At 39.2% G+C, this 24,336-nt stretch overlaps 1 protein-coding gene across 3 annotated transcripts in view; it reads right to left on the minus strand.

Moving 5' to 3' along the window:
- The window catches only part of GK5 (glycerol kinase 5), an 81,957-nt gene that overhangs the window by 49,313 nt on the left and 8,308 nt on the right, over window positions 1–24,336 (minus strand). For 2 of the 3 annotated variants that reach the window (XM_044251520.1, XM_044251522.1), the window contains exons 2-4: window positions 23,708–23,801; window positions 21,010–21,085; window positions 9,330–9,423 (exon numbers count right to left, since the gene is read on the minus strand). In XM_044251520.1, coding sequence (XP_044107455.1) covers window positions 9,330–9,423; window positions 21,010–21,085; window positions 23,708–23,801 — 264 coding nt within the window. The remainder of the gene's footprint in view (window positions 1–9,329; window positions 9,424–21,009; window positions 21,086–23,707; window positions 23,802–24,336) is intronic. The other variant, XM_044251521.1, reaches the window with a different exon arrangement.

Below are 24,336 nucleotides of genomic sequence, written 5' to 3' on the forward strand. Positions count from 1 at the left end.
CTCTGTCAGATAAATAAATAAAATCTTTAAAAAAAAAAAAAGACACAGGGCATCAGAATGGATAAAAAAACAAAACCCATCAATGTGTTGCCTACAAGAAACTCATTTTAGACCGGAGGACACCTCCAGATTTAAAGTGAGGGGGTGGAAAACAATTTACCATGCTAATGGACATTAGAAGAAAGCTGGGGTGGGAATCCTTATATCAGATCAGTTAGATTTTAAGCCAAAGACTATAATAAGAGATGAGGAAGGACACTATATCATACTCAAAGGGTCTGTCCAACAAGAAGATCTAATAATTTTAAATATCTATGCCCATAACATGGGAGCAGCCAACTATATAAACCAATTAATAACAAAATCAAAGAAACACATCAACAATAATACAATAACAGGGGACTTTAACACTCCCCTCACTGAAATGGACAGATCATCCAAGCAAAAGATCAATAAGAAAATAAAGGCCTTAAATAATACACTGGACCAGATGGACATCACAGATATATTCAGAACATTTCATCCCAAAGCAACAGAATACACATTCTTCTCTAGTGCACATGGAACATTCTCCAGAATAGATCACATCCTGGGTCATAAATCAGGTCTCAACCAGTATCAAAAGATTGGGATCATTCCCTGCATATTTTCAGACCACAATGCTCTGAAGCTAGAACTCAATCACAAGAGGAAATTTGGAAAAAACCCAAATACATGAAGACTAAACAGCATCCTTCTAAAGAATGAATGGGTCAACCAGGAAATTAAAGAAGAATTGAAAAAATTCATGGAAACAAATGATAATGAAAACACAACAGTTCAAAATCTGTGGGACACAGCAAAGGCAGTCCTGAGAGGAAAATATATAGCAGAACATGCCTTTCTCAAGAAACAAGAAAGGTCTCAAATACACAACCTAACCCTACACCTAAAGGAGCTGGAGAAAGAACAAGAAAGAAAGCCTAAACCCAGCAGGAGAAGAGAAATAATAAAGATCAGAGCAGAAATCAATGAAATAGAAACCAAAAACAAAACAAAACAAAAAACAAAAACAAAAAAACAAACAAAAAACAATAGAACAAATCAATGAAACTAGGAGCTGGTTCTTTGAAAGAATTAAGAAGATTGATAAATCCCTGGCCAGACTTATCAAAAAGAAAAGAGAAAGGATCCAAATAAATAAAATCATGAATGAAAGAGGAGAGATCACAACTAACACCAAAGAAATACAAACAATTATAAGAACATACTATGAGCAACTCTATGCAAACAAATTTGACAATCTGGAAGAAATGGATGCATTCCTAGAGACATATAAACTACCACAACTGAACCAGAAAGAAATAGAAAACCTGAACAGACCCATAACCAGTAAGGAGATTGAAAGAGTCATCAAAAATCTCCAAACAGGGGCGCCTGGGTGGCTCAGTGGGTTAAGCTTCTGCTTTCAGCTCAGGTCACAATCTCAGGGTCCTGGGATCAAGCCCTGCATTGGGTTCTCTGCTCAGCAGGGAGCCTGCTTCCTCCTCTCTCTCTGCCTGCCTCTCTGCCTACTTGTGATCTCTCTGTCAAATAAATAAATAAATAAAATCTTAAAAAAAAAAAAACTCCAAACAAACAAAAGCCCAGGGTCAGACGGCTTCCCAGGGGAATTCTACCAAACATTTAAAGAAGAACTAATTCCTATTCTCCTAAAACTGTTCCAAAAAATAGAAATGGAAGGAAAACTTCCAAACTCATTTTATGAGTCCAGCATCTCCTTGATCCCAAAACCAGACAAGGATCCCATCAAAAAAGAGAACTACAGACCAATATCCTTAATGAACACAGATGTGAAAATTCTTACCAAAATACTACCCAATAGGATTCAACAGTACATTAAAAGGATTATTCACCACGACCAAGTGGGATTTATTCCAGGGCTGCAAGGTTGGTTCAACATCTGCAAATCAATCAATGTGATACAACACATTAATAAAAGAAAGAACAAGAACCATATGATACTCTCAGTAGATGCTGAAAAAGCATTTGACAAAGTACAGCATCCCTTCCTGATCAAAACCCTTCAAAGTGTAGGGATAGAGGCCACATACCCCAATATTATCAAAGCCATCTATGAAAAACCCACTGCAAATATCATTCTTAATGGAGAAAAACTGAAAGCTTTTCTGCTAAGGTCAGGAACACGGCAGGGATGTCCATTATCACGACTGCTATTCAACATAGTACTAGAAGTCCTAGCCTCAGCAATCAGACAACAAAAGGAAATTAAAGGCATCCAAATCGGCAAAGAAGAAGTCAAACTATCACTTCGCAGATGATATGATACTATATGTGGAAAACCCAAAAGACTCCACTCCAAAACTGCAGAACTTGTACAGGAATTTAGTAAAGTGTCAGGATATAAAATCAATGCACAGAAATCAATTGCATTTCTCTACACCAACAACAAGACAGAAGAAAGAGAAATTAAGGAGTCAATCCCATTTACAATTGCAACCAAAACTATAAGATACCTAGGAATAAACCTAACCAAGGGGCTAAGAATCTATACTCAGAAAACTATAAAGTACTCATTAAAGAAATTGAGGAAGACACAAAGAAATGGAAAAATGTTCCATGCTCCTGGATTGGAAGAAGAAATATTGTGAAAATGTCTATGCTACCAAAAGCAATCTACATATTTAATGCAATCCCTATAAAAATCCCACCCATTTTTTTCAAAGAAATGGAAAAAATAATCCTAAAATTTATACTGAACCAGAAAAGACCTCAAATAGCCAAAGGAATATTGAAAAAGAAAGCCAAAGTTGGTGGCATCACAATTCCGGACTTCAAGCTCTATTACAAAGCTGTCATCATCAAGACAGCATGGTACTGGCACAAAAACAGACACATTGATCAATGGAACAGAACAGAGAGCCCAGAAATAGACCCTCAACTCTATGGTCAACTCCTCTTCGACAAAGCAGGAAAGAATGTCCAATGGAAAAGGAAAGAAAACAGCCTCTTCAACAAATGGTGTTGGGAAAATTGGACAGCCACATGCAGAAAAATGAAATTGGACCATTTCCTTACACCACACACAAAAATAGACTCAAAATGGATGAAGGACCTCGGTGTGAGAAAGGAATCCATCAAAATCCTTGAGGAGAACACAGGCAGCAACCTCTCTGACCTCAGCCGCAGCAAGGTCTTCCTAGGAACATCGCCAAAGGTAAGGGAAGCAAGGGCAAAAATGAACTACTGGGATTTCATCAAGATCAAAAGCTTTTGCACAGCAAAGGAAACAGTTAACAAAACCAAAAGACAACTGACAGAATAGGAGAAGATATTTGCAAACGACATATCAGATAAAGGGCTAGTATCCAAAATCTATAAAGAACTTAGCAAACTCAACACCCAAAGAACAAATAATCCAATCAAGAAATGGGCAGAAGACATGAACAGATATTTCTGCAAAGAAGACATCCAGATGGCCAACAGACACATGAAAAAGTGCTCCACTTGGCATCAGGGAAATACAAATCAAAACCACAATGAGATATCACCTCACACCAGTCAGAATGGCTAAAATTAACAAGTCAGGAAATGACAGATGCTGGTGAGGATGCAGAGAAAGGGCAACCCTCCTACACTGTTGGTGGGAATGCAAGCTGGTGCAGCCACTCTGGAAAACAGCATGGAGGTTCCTCAAAAAGTTGAAAATAGAACCACCCTATGACCCAGCAATTGCACTACTGGGTATTTACTCTAAAGATACAAACGTAGTGATCCAAAGGGGCACGTGCACCCAAATGTTTATAAGAGCAATGTCCACAATAGCCAAACTATGGAAAGAACCTAGATGTCCATCAACAGATGAATGGATAAAGAAGATGTGTATACATATACAATGGAATACTATGCAGCCATCAAAAGAAATGAAATCTTGCCATTTGCGATGACGTGGATGGAACTAGAGGGTATCATGCTTAGTGAAATAAGTCAGTCAGAGAAAGACAACTGTGATATGAGCTCCCTGATATAAGGAAGTGGAGATGCACATGGGGGGTTAGGAGGGTAGGAGAAGAATAAATGAAACAAGATGTGATCAGGAGGGAGACAAACCATAAGTGGCTCTTTTTTTTTTTAAAAGATTTTATTTATTTATTTGACACAGAGAGATCACAAGTAGGCAGAGAGGCAGGCAGAGAGAGAGGAAGGGAAGCAGGCCCCCTGCTGAGCAGAGAGCCCGATGTAGGACTCGATCCCAGGACCCTGAGATCATGACCTGAGCTGAAGGCAGCGGCTTAACCCACTGAGCCACCCAGGCGCCCCCCATAAGTGACTCTTAATCTCACAAAACAAACTGAGGGTTGCTGGGGAGGGGGGTCGGGAGAGGGGGGTGGGGTTATAGACATTGGGGAGGGTATGTGCTATGGAGAGTGCTGCAAAGTGTGTAAACCTGGTGATTCACAGACCTGTACCCCTGGGGATAAAAATACATTATATGTTTATAAAAAATAAAAATTAAAAAAATAAAGATAAAAAAAAAGAATGCAGATGGACAATTCAACTTCTGAAACTGGTATTTTACAAAATATTCACTTATAGAGAATTTACCCACTTCTTGCATTTTCTTCCTCTGTTATTGCCCACCCCTTCCCTAAACAATACATTTAAAGGGGTGCCTGGGTGGCTCAGTTGGTTAAGTGTCCAACTCTTGATTTCAGCTTAGGTCATGATCTCAGGGTCATGAGATGGAGCACTGCACCAGGCTCCACACTGGGTATGGAGACTGATTAAGATTGTCTCTCTCCCTCTCCCTCTGCCCTTCCCTCCCCACTCACATGCACATGCTCTCTCTCTGTAAAAAAATTTTTTTTAAATATATATGTATAAATTTAAAAGATTGTATTTATTTACTAAAATAATAAACACAACAATCAAGAAAATGTATAAACTCAATTCTCTCTACATTTCAGTCCTGTCCCCCTTTTTTGGAACAATGAGCCCCAGTTTAATTTTTTTCCTTTCCATTTTGGTGAGAGCATTTAAGTTCTCTTAGCAAATTTCATTTATATAATATAGTGTTATCAACTATGGTCAGCATGTTATATATTAGATCCTCAAACCTTGTTCATTTTATAACAGAAAGTTTGTACCCTTTTAACTTCCTTTTCACCTTATTTGGTATTCAAACCTTCTGTGTTTCTTTATATTTTGTACTGCTTATTAAAAGATAAGAGTTTCTGAAAATACTTAAAATGACCACCCATAATACTTCCTCTGATGTGTTATATTTTAAGGAATGCTTCAAACTGAAAGCAGTTCTTCCTCCTTAAGAACACTATACTTTCCTCTATTAAAAAAATTACATTTAATATCCTTCAGGGATCTTCTATTAAAATACAGATACAGGGGGAGGCACACAAAAAGTATGGAGAGTTCTTACAACTGCACTTTTACTCAATATACGAAAAATTAACTTTTTGTTTTTACATTTAACAAATATTTATTGAGTACCTTCTATGTACCAAGGACTGTGCTAGGCCTTGAGAAAGCAGAATGAACAATATGGGCAGAATCCCTACCTTCTTGAAATTTACATTCTAATGGGAAGAGACAGACAAGTAATCAAATCAATAAGTGGGATAGTCTAAGAAGACACTGACTGTAAAATAAACCAATATTGAATGTACCACCAAGAAAAAAAAATCCTGCTATTTAAATTGCAATTTAATGCTAAGATATAATTGATGGTTAAAATGATTTTTAAAAATTAGCAGTTAAAAATACATCTTGCTTGGTGTGCCTGGCTGGCTTAGTCAGTGGAGCATGCAACTCTTGATCTTGGAGTTGTGAGTTCAAGACTCACACTGGGTGTAGAGATACTTAAAAAGAAATTCTTTAAAAAAAAATCCTGAAAAAAAAAACCTAACCAAACAAACAAAAACACCTTGCTTAAAAATCACCCTTTTTAAATTGGGAAAAAAAAAATGTATGTCTTATAACTCACACATTGTTGGTGAGAATATAAATGATGCAGCTACTCTGGAAAAAAGTCTGATAGTTTCTTATGAAACAAAACATGCAATTACTATTTGACCTAGCAATTAATTGTACCCTTAGGATATTATCCTAGACAAATGAAAACTCATGTTCACATAAAATTCTGTACACAAATGTTCAAAACAGCTCTATTTGTAATAGCCAAAAACTGGAATTTGCACAGATGTCCTTAAACCGGTGGTGCATCTGTACCACTGAATACAATTCAGCAATACAAAGTAACAATAACAAAGTAACAATAGTAAGCTATTGACAGACATATAACTTGGATTCTCCAGGTGATTGCACTAAGTGAAGAAAGCAAATCCCAGAAGGTTTTATACTGCATCACTCTATGTATATAATATTTTGGAAGTGAGAAAAAAATTTTAATGGAGAACAGATTAGTGGTTGCAAGGAGTGAGGGACGGGAAGAGTATGGGGAAGCGCACGAGAGAGAGGATGTTGTTACAAAAGAGCGACACGAGGGACCTTTGAAATGTTCATCATCTTGATTCTGGTGGCGGATACATGGACACAGGGAAAAAACCGTACAGAAATTATAACACACACACATGCACATACACGAGTACAGGTAAAACTGAGGAAATCTGAGTAATATCTATAGACTATATTAATGTCAATACTACTATAGTATTATAGACACTATAATTATAATTATACTATTTTAGACACAATAGTATAGTTTTGTAAAATGTTACCATTGAGAGAAACTACAAAGCCTATAAGGGATCCCTGTATTATTTCTTACAACTGCATGTGAATCTATATTTATCTCAATTAAAATTTCAATTGGAAAAAAAATCTATGTCTCAAAACCTTTGAAATGTAGTTAAGTGCTGTGAAAGAAAGAAAGACAGTCAGACAGAGACTGGAGTGGTGGGTGGGGACATACTACTCTATAAATGGGATGGCAGGAAAGGGCTCACATAGAGGAGATGGCATATGAGCTGGGCCTGGAAAGATGAGAAAAATCCAGTCATGATGGGAGAAAGCCCCTGAGGGTACGAACGCCTTAAGGTAAGCGGCACCTTCAGTGCTCTAAGAACAAAAGCAGGCTGGCAAAGCTGGAGCTGAATACTTAGCAGCTTTAGGAAGAAAGGGTTTGGGAAGTGGTCAGAGCTGTAGACAGGGCCAATCCATGGTAAGGAGTTGGGATTTTATGCTACAAGCAAAGAGAAGCCTTAGCAACCATTAACCAACAATCAGAACAGCAGTGAAAGGAAGCACGAATGCTGCTAGAAGAACTGGAGGAAAACAATGGTGCCAGGAGACTGCCAACACAGGTAAATTACTTCACCATTTTGTTTGGAGCTAGCACTGGCTAAACAAATGACTTTGGTGCCATCTCTGGCACATATACCCTCAACACTTCCATAACCTCAACTGATAAACCATGAGCATCCAGGAGAGGGGTGCCTGGGTGGCTCAGTTGGTACAGCGTGCAACTCTTGATCTTGGGGTTGTAAGTCTGAGCCCCACGCTGAGATTACTTAAAAATAAAATCCTTAAGAAAAAAAAAAAAAGCGGGCACCTGGATGGCTCAGTGGATTAAGCCTCTGCCTTCAGCTCAGGTCACGATCTCAGGGTTCTGGGATTGAGCCCCACATCAGGCTCTCTGCTCAGCAGGGAGCCTGCTTCCCTCTCACTCTCTCTCTCTCTCTCTGCCTGCCTCTCTGCCTACTAGTGATCTCTCTGTCAAATAAATAAATAAAACCTTTAAAAAAAAGAAAGAAAGAAAAAACATCTGTATAGGATGAGTGCAGGGTAGGCTTCTCTCAGTGGCAGGCCAGGCCCTGGCATCGTGTGTGCTAAACATTTGTCTGTGTACATTTTTCTCCTAAGCAAACCCAAAGCTTACATCATGCGCATCCTCAATATCAAGTAGATGAAGAGCTTTAAAGGCTGGTTTTTGTGCCTGAAGTGAGTTTTATATGTGAGATTTGGGGTTTGTACTACAGACGCAAATTATTTCCAAAGTCAAAACTTTTTTTTTTTTTTTTTAAAGACTTTGTTTGTTTGACAGAGATCGCAAGTAGGCAGAGAGGCAGGCAGAGAGAGAGGAGGAAGCAGGCTCCCGCCAAGCAGAAAGCCCGATGCTGGGCTCGATTCCAGGACCCCAGGATCATGACCCGAGCTGAAGCAGAGGCTTTAACCCACTGAGCCACCCAGGCACCCCTCAAAACTTATTTTTAAAGGAATAAAAGTTATAAATACCTCACTGACAGACCTAAGAAATGTTTGATGAATTGACCTATTAAAAACTAAAATTATTCATTAAGATATAGAATTCTGCATTGTAAGTAGTATAATTTAAAATTATACCATTCAAAGTTCATGACATTTCCTTATAATTATTTTCAACTCTTTGATTAGTCTGTCCTGTAAAGAGCACCTCTTGGTTCTCAGCCTTTCAAGTTACTAAAGCAAGGTGCATTTTCATATATTATACTAACAAAAGAAAAACCAACTGTGGGTGAGATTATGGCAAAAGTGTCTCTTGCACTCATGCACTGCTGTCAGATTCCATAATATCTATAATATCTTTGTTTGTTTTCATATAAAATTAATGTCTCCAAAGAGTTGTTGAGTAAAACCAAAGCTCCAGATATTCCCTGAAGCACTACCTGGTACGGGCACCCTAGCTGAGGAGGCATTTAGCTGGGCGGCATTAGAACACGGAATATTGCAACACACCGTAGGCAATCTGCCGTATTGATTATACCAGATCTGGCCACATTTGGAAATTGTCTTACCCTCTGACTCAGTAATCCCACACTTACATTGCCACCGCCACTGAGGTCACCATCATGGCTGTCACCGTTGTCATGTGCGACCTTTATGTGACAGGCATCAGTGAAGAGCTCGTGGCAGTCAGCTAGTTATCGATCTCAATATTCATTCTCCACTTTTCTAATAAAAAAGGATGAAATCTGGACCCTTTCCTACTTACTTTCTGGACACAGTCTGCATTTTGTCTATTTCTCCAAGAATGGCAACTTGGCAAATTCTCCAGGAATGAATTCTCACTTATGTGAGAACATCTGGACCGTCCTAAACCTCCTTCAGGGTTTTCTGAAGTGTAGTACTTCAGTCTACCACATGTGCTTTTGGGTAACTATTACTAAGTTTCACTGATGGGAGGAGTGTGCATATGTGTATTCTCTTCTCAATCTCCTAAAGCATACAAATAGGAGATTATACACTTAAGCCTATAGTTAAGGGACATTTACAGGGAAAACAGCAACATCCAAATCACAGAAGAAAAAGATTACCTTCAGTCTGAGCGAATTATTCCAAGATTTTACAAGTTCAACAGCTCTTAGGTCTTGCCAACTAATGAAGTTGTGAAAATGATTTCCCGTTTTCCTATGAATGATAAAAACAGTATTTGAGTATTTGGAGACTCAATATGAATTGAGGCTATATTAAATAAAAGATATGCCATAAGAGAAAACAAAATTAGAGGGCACACTGGAATCTCAAAGTATGAGTTAATTAAATGGGGCTTGCTGAATGACTTATTTTATAAACTGAACACATTTTGTAAGTATTATAATATGATACATAATATGAAATTCTAGACCAAATTCTAACAGGAAAATGCTCTTTTTGAAGCAGTACAAAGTGCATACTTCTAAAACACAAGAAACTTAATGAAAAGGCCTTTAAATACTTGCCCATACACCTTAAAAAGAAGCCAATGCTTTCCCCCTTCATTGTACCTTGTCACACTATCAGATCAAAACCTCTGTACCTACAGAAGAGCTGAAATATTGCCTAAACCTATTTCTACGTCTCTCAACTTTATGACTGGCTTAGCCACTGGCAACCTACCAGGCTTATCAAAATGTGTCTAGTAAAAAGAAATTTAACAACCTCTGGGTGGACACTGCAATATAAGTACAGAACTAAGAAATATAGTAGAAATGAATCATTTCCCTTTTTGGCTCCTGTAAATCAACCACTGACATCTACCAATCTTCGACACTGAACTCAGACTTGCTTTCTACTCTATTTCCAGCGGCCCTCCCATGTGGGTTGGCCACGTTCAGTTCCCTAGATTGTCATAGCCCCTACTTCTTAAGCAGTCCATACTCAAGAGCATGTCCTCAACTTTATTAACCTGGGAACATTCTATTCCTGAAATTCTAACATTCCAATATATTAGTCAACACTTCTTGCTATTATTCCAGTTCTCTCAATTTTACTCTCTAAATGCCTTCCCTTCAACCTCACTGCAGCCTTTAATCCCTCAAGCATTCCCTTTTCTTCCTACCTCTCCCAGGCTTCCTTCCATTCTTGCATCCCATGACCTAGCACACTCTCTACCCCTTGACTCTCTTTATAAAAATTGTGGTAAAATATATGTAACATGAAATTTGCCATTTTAAACATGTTTAAGTACACAGTTCAGTGGCATTAAGTAGAGTTCACAATGTTCTATGTCACCGTCCCCATTATTTCTAAACATTTGGGTTGTTTCCAGCTTCTTGCCACTGTGCACAATGCTGCTATTAACACTGCTATACCTGTTTGAGTCCCTGTTTCCAACCCCTCTGCACAAACCCATAGGAGGAGAATTGTGGGGTCATATGGTAAGTCTACTTTTTGAAGATCTGTTGAACTTTTTCCCACAGTGGCTACACCATTTTACATCCTTGCCACCAGTATACAAGAGTTCCGATGTTTCCCCATCCTCACCAACACTTGTCATTCTCTATTTTTTTAAAATTTTTTAAAAGATTTGTATTTAGGGCGCGTGGGTGGCTCAGTGGGTTAAGCCGCTGCCTTCGGCTCAGGTCATGATCTCGGGGTCCTGGGATCGAGTCCCACATCAGGCTCTCTGCTCAGCAGGGAGCCTGCTTCCTCCTCTCTCTCTCTCTGCCTGCCTCTCTCTGCCTACTTGTGATCTCTGTCAAATAAATAAATAAAATCTTAAAAAAAAAAAAAGATTTGTATTTATTTATTTGACAGAAGGAGAAAGACAGCGAGAGAGGGAACACAAACAGGGGGAGTGGGAGAGGGAGAAAGAGGCTTCCCGCTGAGCAAAGAACCCAACACAGGGCTTGATCCCAGGATCTGGGGATCATGACCCGAGCCTAAGGCAGACGCTTAATAACTGAGCCACCCAGGCACCCTCTCCATTTTTAAAATTATAGCCATCCTGGTGGGTGTGAAGTGATACCTCATTGTGGTTTTGATATGTGTTTCCCCAATGGCTAATGATATTGTACATCCTTCCATGTGCTTATTGACTAATTGTATATTATTCCAGTCCTCTGTACATTTATGAATTGGGTTGTTTTTTTGCTATTGAGATGTAGGAGTTCTTTATGTATTCTAAATATTAATTCTTTATCAAATAGATGACTTACAAATAAATACTCTCCACCATTTTGTGAGTTTTCACTCTCTTAATAGTGTCCTCCCCCCGCATTTTTCACCTACATCATGAACATGTTACTCCTTTTTCCTTCAGTGATCCAAATAGTCACCATTATCATTAATGCAAATCAGAGAAGCAATATTCCAATTTTCCTATAGATGAGATTACAAACCAAACACACCAAGATGCAGACCAAGACACATGCCTTCCATGCTGCTGTCATTTTCCAGAAATCTTACAGCACATTTAAGATATCACTGACTATAAATTTTTCCAGACACATTTCTAAAATGCAAATTGTAGGGGCGCATGGGTGGCTCAGTCAGTTAAGTGACTGCCTTCAGCTCAGGTCGTGATCCTGGGGACCTGGGATAAAGTCCTGCACTGGGCTCCTTGCTCGGCAGGGAACCTGCTTCTCTCTCTCCCTTTGCCTGCGACTCTGCCTGCTTAGGCTCTCTGTCAAATAAATAAATAAAATCTTTAAAACACAAATTGTACACTCTGCCAAAGTAATTTCAAAATGGCTTTATTTCTTGTTCTTGTGATTAAATTTAGGGCAATTTTTATACTTTGGGGAATTCCAGTAGGTAAGAATATGAAAGAGGAATTAGTTGTCAAAAATATGAAAATATCGGGGCACCTGGGTGGTTCAATGGGTTAAAGCCTCTGCCTTCGGCTCAGGTCATGATCCCAGGGTCCTGGGATCGAGCCCCGCATTGGGCTCTCTGCTCGGCAGGAAGCCTGCTTCCCTCTCTCTCTCTGCCTACTTGTGATCTCTGTCTGTCAAATAAATATATAAAATCTTTAAAAAAAATGAAAATATCTTAATAATGTTTTCTAATGTATATACGTTTTTGATATTGATGAAGTCCAATTTATCTATATTTGGTCTGTTTTGTTTTGTTAGCTGTGCTTTTGGTACCATCTAAGAAATCAGTCCTATATCCACAGCCATGAAAATTTTCCTCTATGCTTTCTTCTAAGAGTTTTGAACTTTTATCTCTTAAGTTTAGTCTTCAGTTCATCTTTTAAGTTAATTTTTGTATATGGTATAAGGTACGGGTCCATATTCATACTTTTGCATATGGACCCCTAGTTTTCTCAGCATCATTTGTTGAAAAGATGGTTCTTTCTGCATTGCCTGGTCTTGGCAGCCTTGTCAAAAATCAGTTGACCATCGTATTTTTTTTCTTTGGGCTGACATAACAAAGCACCTCAGACTGTGTGGCTTAAGACAATAGCAATTTATTGTCTCATAGTTCTGGAAGCTAAACATCCAAAATCATGGTGTTGCCAGAGCCAGCCCCCTCTGAAACCTATAAGGGAATCTTTCCTAGCCTCATCCTAAGCTTCTGGTGGTCTGCAGCAATCTTTGGCATTCCTTGGCTCAGAGGTGCATCACTTCCATCCCCTCCTTCACAGGGTACTCTGTGTCTGTTTTCATGTGGCCATCTTTTTGTGAGGACACGAGTCATACCAAATTACAAATCCACCCTACTGCATTATGACCTCATCCTAATTTAACTAATTACATCCGCAGTGACCCTATTTCCCAAGGTCAAATTCTGAGGTGCTGCTGTTGCTTCTGTTGGGTTATTTCCCCCAAATCTCCCTTACTCCTAAGTGTGAGATTACTGAGTCAAAACATAAGGTGATTTTCCAGCTCCTCATATGTGGCCAAACCTCCAATATTTGATGGTATAGCCAATATTGCATATAGACTACTACAATACTTTTAATGCCTTCTCAGCTATGGTGCCCATATCGGATGGTGCTTTGGGGAGTGTCTGGGGCATGGGATATACTTGATAACTACTTGGAGACATTAAGTTTATATGAAAACAAATGTATTATAAAATAAGATAGTAATGCATAAGTGAAACATATCTGCCATAATCTCACCTAGACTGATTCTTCTTTTTGTTATTTAAATATACAAAAATGCACTTTGGGGTGCCTGGGTGGCTCAGTCCGTTAAATGTCTGCCTTTGGCTCAGATCATGATCCCAGGGTTCTGGGATCAAACACTCCATCGTCCTCATCCCCCTTCTCATGCTCTCCCTTGCTATCTTTCTCTCAAATAAGTAAATAAAATCTTTAAAAAAAATAAAAAGTAAAAATAAAAATGCATCTTGCTTAATAACTTGTAAGGCTGAGAACTGAGAGGTGCTATTTACAGGAAAGACAGAGTAATTAAGTAGTTAAAAATGGTTATAGGAAATGTCATGAATCCTGAATTGCATAGTTTTAAACTGTACTATTTATAATGTGCAATTTAAATATTAATGTGTGGGGTGCCTGGGTGGCTCAGTGGGTTAAAGCCTCTGCCTTTGGCTCAGGTCATGATTCCAGAGTCCTGGGATCGAGCCCTGCATCGGGCTCTCTGCTCAGTGGGAAGCCTGCTTCCCCCCACTCTCTGCCTGCCTCTCTGCCTATTTGTGATCTCTGTCTGTCAAACAAATAAATAAAATCTTTTAAAAAAAAATCTTAATGTATAATTTTAGTTTTTAACAGATTAATTCATTGAATATTCCTTAAACTGTGACTAATTTCTTCAGTTAGTGATATGCTTAAAACTTATGCCTTTGAAAATAAATGTGATAACTCTGGATATCTGATTTCCCACTCCTCAGGGACTGCAGATTTTTCTTTGTTGAGGGTTGGAGTTGCTAGCTTGTGACTTTTCCAAACTATTTTTGCAAAGTGTGCATTCCTTATTGAGTATGATCATTGAAGTTTCTACAACCTCTGTCATTGGCTAGTGACCTGATAAAGATTTTCTTAATGTCTGGCTCCAAAAGAACCTCCCAAAGGTACTGGCCCTTTAAATCTTCCAACAGACACAGCCTGTGAAAGCCACTGCAGCTGAGAGGGCTGGAACCTAGGTGAGCATCCATGCCAGTTCTGTAGGGCACAATGAAATCCACCAAAGCATACACACTCAAATTTTTGTAGAACAATGTCCCCACTGCCTGCCCTGGCACTCACTCCAGGAATGTGAGCTGCTTTCCCCACACCCAAAGCAGGGCTGAGGAGTAAAGGATGATGGCCAGTTTGCACACACCCTCTTACCTGAGAATAGTAGCCTCTACCTTCATCCATCATCCCCTAGTTGTTACAAGGCCCGATCAGGTTCTCGAGTTCCAAAACAGTTTACGACAACCTCTCTTCCTAACTCAATGCTTGATCTGTCCAACTCTCACCAATTCCTTCTCCCTTTTTCTGCACAATGTCACTCTCTACACCTTATCTTTCCAGTTAACCATTTACCTTTTCAACACCTAACCTGGGATTCTACCAGCTTTATTCTGTGTCTACTTTCAATGCCAGAACCTTGTGAACTGATACCAATCCACTGTCTATGGAATACAACCTTGTCTATGTCCTCAGAGTCACTTAAAACAATAAAAGTCTTTCTCTTGTCCCTCATTAGTTTCCTCCCCATGCCCCACAAATGGTACATCTTAATTCCCACAGATTTCTTAAGGCCTAGGCCAGCACTACCACCTGCTTCTCAAAGGAAGTAAAGACACAGGAATGACTTTCCTAACTCCCCATTTCTCCCACTTCTCTTTTGGTCTAGAGGAAAAGCTTCCCTCTCATGTTACAGGCTGGCAGCTAGCTCCACCTGAACTCTCTATACCCATGCCCTCCTGACTCTTCCCATCACTTCATTTCATCAGTATTCCATCAACTTTCTACACATGCTTAAACCTCCCACATTTGAAACAGAACAAAAAACACCTCTCCTAACCCAGGATGCCCCCCACACCTAACTAAGCCCCTTCAACATTTCCTCATCACCTCCCATTACCTCAACTGAACACAATTCAAATGCAACTGAGATTTCTAATCATTCATGAAAATTACATTTGCTGTGTAATGTTGGTTTCCTAATTTCCAGATTTACGGGCTCCTTTTCAATTTGACTTGACCTTTCTGCAATATTGACTCCTGACAATCACTTCTTCCTACCTAAAACTGTCACTTTCCTAAACTTCCATGTTATCATTGTGATGTTTCTCCTTCTAGCTCTCTATGTATATGGGGTTTTCTTTGTTTCCTTTGCCAACTTTTTTCCCCCTATCATTTCATGTAAGGATCATGCTGCAAAACACTGGCATGGTAAAGGAATAGAGTAAGTGGGAGTGGGGAGTGTTTTCAGATAGGAGACCAGAGACCTGAATAAACAATAGCCCTCAAAAAGACTTCTCAGACTTAGTCTCATTCCTCTCAGATCTACTCAACTGCTCCCTTACTACAGGAATAAGTCCACTGAAGGAGAAATACTTCCCTGATACTGATACTGCCCTGATTCAAGAATATTCTTTCTCAAACGTAAATTTGGTCACATTCCTCTTATGCTTAATGGCTTTTGATTAGTTTCCCACTTCTTATAAGAGACTAACTCCTTAGCCTTACCACAACAAATGGCCTTTCCTGGACTGGGACCTTGCCTTCCTCTCTAGGTACATCTCAGTCGCAAAGATTTGAGTGCCTACTATGTGCCAGGCACTGTTCTAAGTATGAAGGATCCAGTGAGAATAGGGCAGACAGAAACCCAAACATGGGACTTCTTACTCCAATGAGAGATATATAATAAAAATAAATATGCAAATAAATAAATAAGAATTTTAGAGGCACCTGGGTGGTTCAGTTGGTTAAGCGTCTGCCTTTGGCTCGGGTCATGATCCTGGCGTCCTGGGATCAAGCCCCATGCCAGGTTCCCCTGCTCAGCAGGGACCTTGCTTCTCCTCCCCTTGCTCGTGCTCTCTTCTCACTATCTGTCTCTCCAATAAATAAATAAAATATCAGAAAAAAAGAATTTTGGGTAATAAGTGATGTGAAGAAAATAAAATAGTAAAGTGATAGGCAAATAAAATGGTCAGGGAAGGTCTCCTAGGAGAAATGATCTCTGCAGTGAAGTCTGAATGATGGGAAAGAGGTAAGTTCTCAGGTAAGAGAGCTCCAGATGGAGGGAGAAACAGGTGCAAAGCTGCTCATAACAAAAGTAGGAACCAGTGGGGAGTGTTCAAGAAACAGAGAGCAGGTCAGTGTGGCTGGAGCACAGAATATGAGGAGGGGAGTCTGAGAGAAGGTCAGTGTCAGGAAGGAGTCAGAACACGTGGTGGTGGCGCCTTCTCTATTTTATCCCTTGAAATCTACAGTACTTCTCATTCTTCAAACATACCATGCTCTTCCAGCTACTGTTTTTGCCAGTGATATGCTCTTCCCACTTAGAAAACTCCTGCTAATCCTACAAGGCCTGGCTCAAATGACTCTGTAACACTCTGCCTCATTCCACCTTCTTCTATACTATTCAGTGCCCCCCTTCAGCTACTTCATTACCAGGTACACAGCAATTCTACTGGGCAGATTTCTAGCAGCCTGCACCCTAACTATCGAAGGCTCACATCTGTATCTCCCACTGGACCGTGAGCCTCCTGAAGACACAGTCTATTCACTTTCAGATTCTCACCCCCTAGCCCAAACACCAAAGAAGTATTTGAAAAACGAATGCTGCTACCAATCAGGACTATCAGACTGTGTTTGACAGAAGTGAAATCTACACATACACGATTCTCTGTGCCATTCTACACACAATAGCCTCTACTTACACACTTAAATCTGATCTTTAATCACTGATTCATCAAATGCTCACACAGCAATTTGTGCCAGGAGCTGGGGACATAGGTATGAAGAAGAGAGAGACACAGCATCTTTGCCCCTATGAATATATTCTCTACTAGGGAAACCAAAGAAATACTCAATTACTCAATTGCTTACTTACTATAGGAATAAGTCTTCTGAAGGAAAAATACAGACTGCCATGAATATACTAACAGGGAGACCTTGCCCAGTGCAGAGGTCAGGAAAGACTTCCATGAGAAATGACAATAGAAGCGAGCTCTGAAGGATGAGAAGGAACAAACAAGGAGGATGAACACTCCTGACTAAATAAATTACACGTTCCAAGCTTCTCATCCAGGATGAAGCACGATGCATTAGATGCTAGCATAGCTGAAGAATAAGGACAGGGAGAAGTTCACAAGAGGAAAGTGACTTCCTTAATTCATAACATGGTAGAAGACAATCTAGAATACTGATCGCAAGAAGCAGCACATATTCCAATATTCACTTAGAAGTGATTTGGGCTTGTTTTCCCTGTCAACAATAAAAGGAGAAATGGAGGAAAAACATCAATAGCAATATTGTAAATGAGTTGCCTTAAACCTTTCTAACACATTCCGCCATTCCGAGGCTCTTAATATATTTGTGTCATAAGTAATTGGTAAGAACCATTAACACAAGTATCAGGTACCACAATAAAAGATGTATTGGTGCGGGGAACACAGGCTCATTTGTATACTTGTATTAAGAGACTGCAAATTCCTTGAGGGCTGGTGCTCTTACTCATTTTCGTATTCAGCTCTGCAGCCAGCACAGTGCTTTTCTCCCTGTGAGTCCTCAAACAGTTACTGAGTGAATCTCAGTTTGCTAGCATGACTCATAGTTTATGTTACTAATTGGCACACACCCTGATCCGAGGTTAGCAGGCAGAAGCCTCCCTGAGAGACACAGAGATTGAAGAACCAAAACAGCTCAGATATTTTAGAACAAAAGGAACTTAAAACAACCAAGATGGAGGAGATATGCCATTACTTGAAGAGGCAGGCTAAACACACCACTGATTAAATACACTGAGAAAATTTTTTTAACCTTAAGAATATGAAGAAAACACAAGAACCAAGTTCCCTGGCATCGAAAGGAGGGGGAAAGAGAAAAACAAAAACGAAGTTCAAAGTTTTAGATATCCTTACAGCAACAACCGGAAAATAATGTTTGTACGGTCAGGACAACAGGACCACGGCCGTGACTGCAGGAGAAAGAGCTGGGGCGAGGAGGTGCAGGCTAGGACTGGAATGCACAGCAGACTGTGCCAGGGGCCTGTCTGTCAATCTTTCTCCAGAAAATGAGCACGAGGTACTTCCTGCTGGCTCAGAGCCATGCCCACTTCTGCACTGTATCTCCGCTCTCTGTTGTGGCGCTTGCAGATCTGCCGACATTCTGTGCTACCGTGGCTCACGAGGACTCGGGGAGCATTATTTTAAGACTCCATTATTTCAAGGTAAAAGAAGCACAAAGACTTGTGTGGGTTTTTTTGGTAAAATCTCTAGCGTTTCAGTTCCTACAAGGAAAGTTTCCAAAACTCGTGAAAGAACACAAACATCTCAAAAAAGGACAGTCAAGGAGAAAATTCACAATTAGCTGTCTTAGGAAGAAATCTTGCCCTTCCACAAGGACACCACCATCAGTAAGGGGAGTGAACGGTCTTGGAACCTGACCTGACTCCTCTGTTTCTCCCAAAAGTAAAACATGGTCTTACTGCCACATACAAACTTTCTTCCTAATATTTTGATCTTCCTGTTATGAATGACCTGCTATATAGGTTTTGATGTAAACAATCTTTGTGGGCAATGATCTAATCTCCAAATCCAACAAAACACAACACTTCCAGTGAGTTATTTCCCTAGGAACACTCCCTTGCCCCTACTTCCATCTACCAGATCCGTGTTTGTCCTATCATGCCAGCTTTTTGCTTTCTGATCCTGTTTATGTTGGGCGGAGGGGCAAATATTAATTGTCCGAATCCTCAGTCTTCTTTTTTTTTCTATCCATGTAATTCCTATCAGAGAACACACCTATTTCTCTTGACTCAGCCTATGTTAACAATCCTCCACTAGGAGTGATTCTGTCCCCCAAGGGACTTTGGACAATGTTTGGAGATGTCTTTGGTTGTCACAACTGGGGGAGTGGGGTGCTGCTGGTACCTGGTGGGCAGAGACCAGGGAGGCTGCCTGACACCCTACAATGGCCCCAACAACTAGGAATCATCTGGCCCAAAATGTGAATGGTGCCACTCTTTAGAAATCCTGATCAACCCAGATGACTTTAATTCATTTAGTCTTTCATCTGACAAATGTATCACCTATTTAAGACGTGCCCAGCACACAGGTTGGGAAGTTTGGGGAAGGCATGCTGTAGATGCAGGCAACCATTTGAGATACATCGTATCTTGAAAGAAAAAGCACCTATCTAGAGGAAATGAGCCATGCCTTAGTTAAACCAGACAAACATTCTAAGCACCTTTGGGGTATCCCCACATTCACACATCCCAAACCAAACACTTCATCATATTCCCTTCCACCCACCCTCATCACCATCTAACTCATTCCTCCTCTAATGTTCTCTATAATTTCTATCATATCCCCTCAAACATCAAGCCAGACATATTGGTAAAGTTAAACTTCTTCCTCTTATCCAATACTGAAATAAAGGCCAAGACCTTGTGAATTCACCCTGATTATGTTTCTAACACTTATCCCTACTTTCTATATCTCTTACTTTTCCTCCACACTACCCTATGCTCAAGATGCCTTTGGAGTCTAGTGCTTTGTAACAAAAAAACATCTTATAGAGTTTTGTGACTGTTGTTATTGGTTTTAATGAAACTCATGTTGGGGCTCCTGGGAGGCTTAGTTGGTTAAGCGTCTGCTTTCGGCTCAGGTCAAGCCCTGCATCAAGGCTCCCTGCTCAGCGGGGAGTCTGTTTCTCCCTCTAACACCCACCCGACTCTTAGGCTCTCTCTCTCTTTCAAATAAATAAAACCTTAAAAAATTTAAAGAAACTCATGTTGAAGGAAATATGGGTGTAGTGGAAAGAGCATGTCTGGAGTCCAAAAAGATAATTTGGAATCTTGGCTCTATTTATTAACTGAGTGGCCTTGAACCACTTACATAATTATTTCACTGAGCCCTGGTTTCTTCCTGTAAAGAGTCATAATACCTAAATAACAAGTTTGTTTGTTAGGATAACAGAACCTGAAATATAGATATTCACTATATATTAACCGTTATATTATAATTGTGTTTAATCTACACATACCCCATATGTTGTAGATACTTAAATATTAAATTTGTAATAGACTGAAAATATAAACCATAATTATAGAATTGTGTTTATGAAATTTGTTAGTCTCTCTTGAATCTTTTCTGGTATAAGCTAATTTTTAAGATTTCAATCCATGCTTATTTTAAAAACTACCTTATATCAAAAGAAAGGAATGGAGAATTTTATGACAGTAACAATATTTTTTTTCCAATTTATTTATTTTCAGAAAAACAGTATTCATTATTTTTTCACCACACCCAGTGCTCCATGCAAGCTGTGCCCTCTATAATACCCACCACCTGGTACCCCAACCTCCCAACCCCCCGCCACTTCAAACCCCTCAGATTGTTTTTCAGAGTCCATAGTCTCTCATGGTTCACCGATAGTAACAATATTTTTTATTGTTATCATTTTATGTAAGTCGACCTCAGATAACATGCAGGGAGCGGATTTTAAAATGCCAGAAAGTAGGCCCACTTTCATCCCTCTTAACCAAGTTAAACTTCTATTAATTCACCAATTTAAACTCTTCAAAAAGGTTTCACAGCAATGAAGCAATGTATTCACTGTGGTCCAAACCCAGCAAGAGAATGCTTATCACACAATGCACTTACTTGTTCCACGTAATAAAAGTTCCTCTCTGTGTTGAAATGCCAAGACCAACAACTTGATTCATCTCTATCCCAGCAGCTAAAAATAAAGATAGGTAGAACACATGTTTAAAAGCTAGTGAAGCTTTTCTTTAAAATATTACAGTATGGGAAATAAACCATTCAATATAATCTTTAAGGGAAACATATGGGTTTAGCATTTAGTAACATAATTGGAGCTAATAAAGGAAGCACTACTAAGATGGTTTTAAAGTAATTTTTTACTTAAAGGGAAAAAGGTCATATTCTAATAATAACAAAAGGAGCTTTCTGTTTTAAATGTTAGAAAAAAAAGCAAACACCACTCAAAGTAAGTTAGACTGTATTTCTTCTTGATAATACTAAAAGACTGATCTTAATTCAAGCAATGATCAACCCATAAAAATTAATAAAGGGAAACCTCTCTAAAATGCATTGCAGGCCAAACCACTGGGTCAATTACAGGAAGACCTATCAATCACAGACCCCAAGAGTAGAATCCTCAGCAGGAAGGAATCGGCAATTATAGGTCATTAACGGGAAAAGATGTACATTGCATCTGCTAAAAAAAATTTACCCCAGCCAATGAAAAACCATCCTTACGCCAAACTCTCACTTTTCTCCAATGGACTACAGTTCAAAACAATCCTTCCCAACCTCTTTCTCCTTTTCCACAAAATAATATTCCTTTCCTTTGTTTGCTGAACTAGCCTATGGTTTTTGCCATAGCTTGCTCGTCCCAAATTGCTACTCCTGAATAAATCACCCTTCGCTGGTAAAACAACTTATTTTTATGGTCACCACAACATAGTATAAGTTGATGGTTGATGACAAGAAAAATTCCCAGGGAAAATAGTATAATTACTAAAGCTCAGATCTTAACAGATGCTAAGATGCAAATAAGAATGTGTTCTTTCTGGGGCACCTGAGTGGCTCAGTCAGTTCAGTGTCTGCCTTCCGCTCAGGTCATGATCCCAGGGTCCTGGGATCCAGTCCTGCATCAGGCTCCTTGCCCAAGAAGAGAGATTCTTTCTCTCATTCTCTCTCTCTCTGTCAAATAAATAAACAAAATCTTTAAAAGAAAAAAGAAAAACAAAACATGGTCTTTCTGGTTCATACTTCTTAAAATATTGCAACTCAAGTATTTTTTGTGATATTCTTTTAGAAAAGCAATTTATCCCACTAGGAAAATTAGGTACAACTTGAATTTGAGCACTGAGGAAGATACTTTACCCCTGTATAGTACTCCCCTGAAAAATATTTAACCTGAATCTAATCATGGGGAAATAAGACAACTGCAAAATGCAGGACCATCTAATAAACTGGTCTATATTTCTGAAAACTGTCAGTGCCATGAATAACATGCTCTAGATTAAAAGAGACTAGACAGACTAACTGCCAAATGCAATGCCTCACCTTTGGACGGATTCTAGATTGGAAAAAAAAAACAAAAACCTGTTAATGACTGAGATAAGAGAGGAATACTGAAGATTAAGTATTAGAAAATACTACTGTATTTAATGTTAAATTTCCTCTGTGATATGTGCAGTGTGCTTATATAGGAGAATTCTCCCTTCCTTTGGAGGTAATGCTGAAATATTTAGGGATCACAATAATTATGTCAAATGAACCCTTAAATGGGTCAAAAAAAGAGTTTGTAAAGAATGATAAGCACTGCTAAACATGTGTGAATCTGGGGAAAGGCATACAGGTGTTCCATGTACTATTCTTGCAGCTTTTTAAAATATTTTATTTATTTATTTGACAGAGAGAGAGATCACAAGTAGGCAGAGAGTCAGACAGAGGGGGTGGGGGGAAGCAGGCTCCCCGCTGAGCAGAGAGCCGGATGCAGAACTCCACGATCCCAGGACCCTGTGATCATGACCCAAGCCGAAGGCAGGGGCTTAACCCACTGAGCAACCCAGGTGCCCTTTCTTGCAGCTTTTTAAAATAAGTTTTGAAGTATTTCAAACCAAAAAGGCAAGAAGGAGAAGCAACTGAGACACAAAAATGAAATGAAAGATCTTTTAGAATTCACATTTACAAGTCATCTCTTGCCATATTCTTAAAGAAAGTTACACGGTGAAAATGTCCTTAAAGAGTTAAGATTTCAGGCACCTGGGTGGTTCAGTCAGTTAAGCTTTTTCCTTCCACTCAGGTCACGATCCCAGGGTCCAGGGATCAAGTCTGGCATTGGGCTCCTTGCTCAGCAAGAAGCCTGCTTCTCCCTCTGCCTCTACCCCTTCCCCTGCTTGTGCTCCCTCCCTCTCTCTCTCGGATGAGTAAATAAAACATTTAAAAAAAAATACAGGTAACACAGCTGTAAATTCCCGAGAGCAGGAACTGTGGGTTATAATTTTGTTTATAACCCTCTAGTATTTTGTACACAATAGGAAGTCGAACGAGCACTAGCCACATGAAGAATGAAGAAGGAAAGTAAGCCTTTATACTGTATTGAAAAAAGATTTAAACCAGAGGACAGAGAGTTGCTGTTACCTTTCCTGGACAAGGTGGTTAATTATAAATCACAGATGTCTGCTGAAAAATACTGAGAAATTTTACCCCAGTAAAATACTATTTGTGTAATGATAACTTAGGAAACCCACAAAATTCAACAGACTGAGGAAAATTTTACTACAAACAAAATATACTTTATTATTTTTATTTTTGCAAGTCTAATTACCTTTAACAGATTCTTTTATTACAGTCACAAACTGAAGCCAGAGAACATCGGGATCAATTTCAACCCAGCCAGGTTGAGGATAAAGACTTTCTATCTATTTGGAAAAAGAAAATTTTGTAAAAACAACATTAGGTAAGTCAATAACATCTGGGTCTTAAAATTTTTTAAATGGTTAAAATAATTAACAATTTTATTTCATTTATTATCTAATTAATTTTATTGTTAAAATAGAACTTATGATATAAAGCTTTCTCTAGTTCATGAGTTTACAGAAAATTTTAGCTTTCTTTATCTTTACTTTCTAAGTTTTCTATAATGAAGATGTACTATTTTTATAAGAAAAAAGTATTTTAAAAACAAAAATTAACAAATAAAGTACCAAGTTCTAATTCAGACTATGATGGAGGAAACACACTCCACCCTGCCTCTACCACTGAATGCAGGGATAAAACGTGGATTGAATGCACACTCTAAAAAATCTAAGGTGGCAGGAAGATGGAGGAGGATAAGAATTCGAGTACAGCTAACTGGAGGTGAGTTTCCAATTTCTTCCCTGATATTCCCTGGTATAATCAAGACAGTCCGCAAAACCAGAAGTGGATACCAGGATGCAGTGGAAACTCCAGGAG

This window comes from Neovison vison, chromosome 6 (genome assembly GCF_020171115.1).
Source record: "Neovison vison isolate M4711 chromosome 6, ASM_NN_V1, whole genome shotgun sequence".
Lineage (NCBI taxonomy): Eukaryota > Metazoa > Chordata > Mammalia > Carnivora > Mustelidae > Neogale > Neogale vison.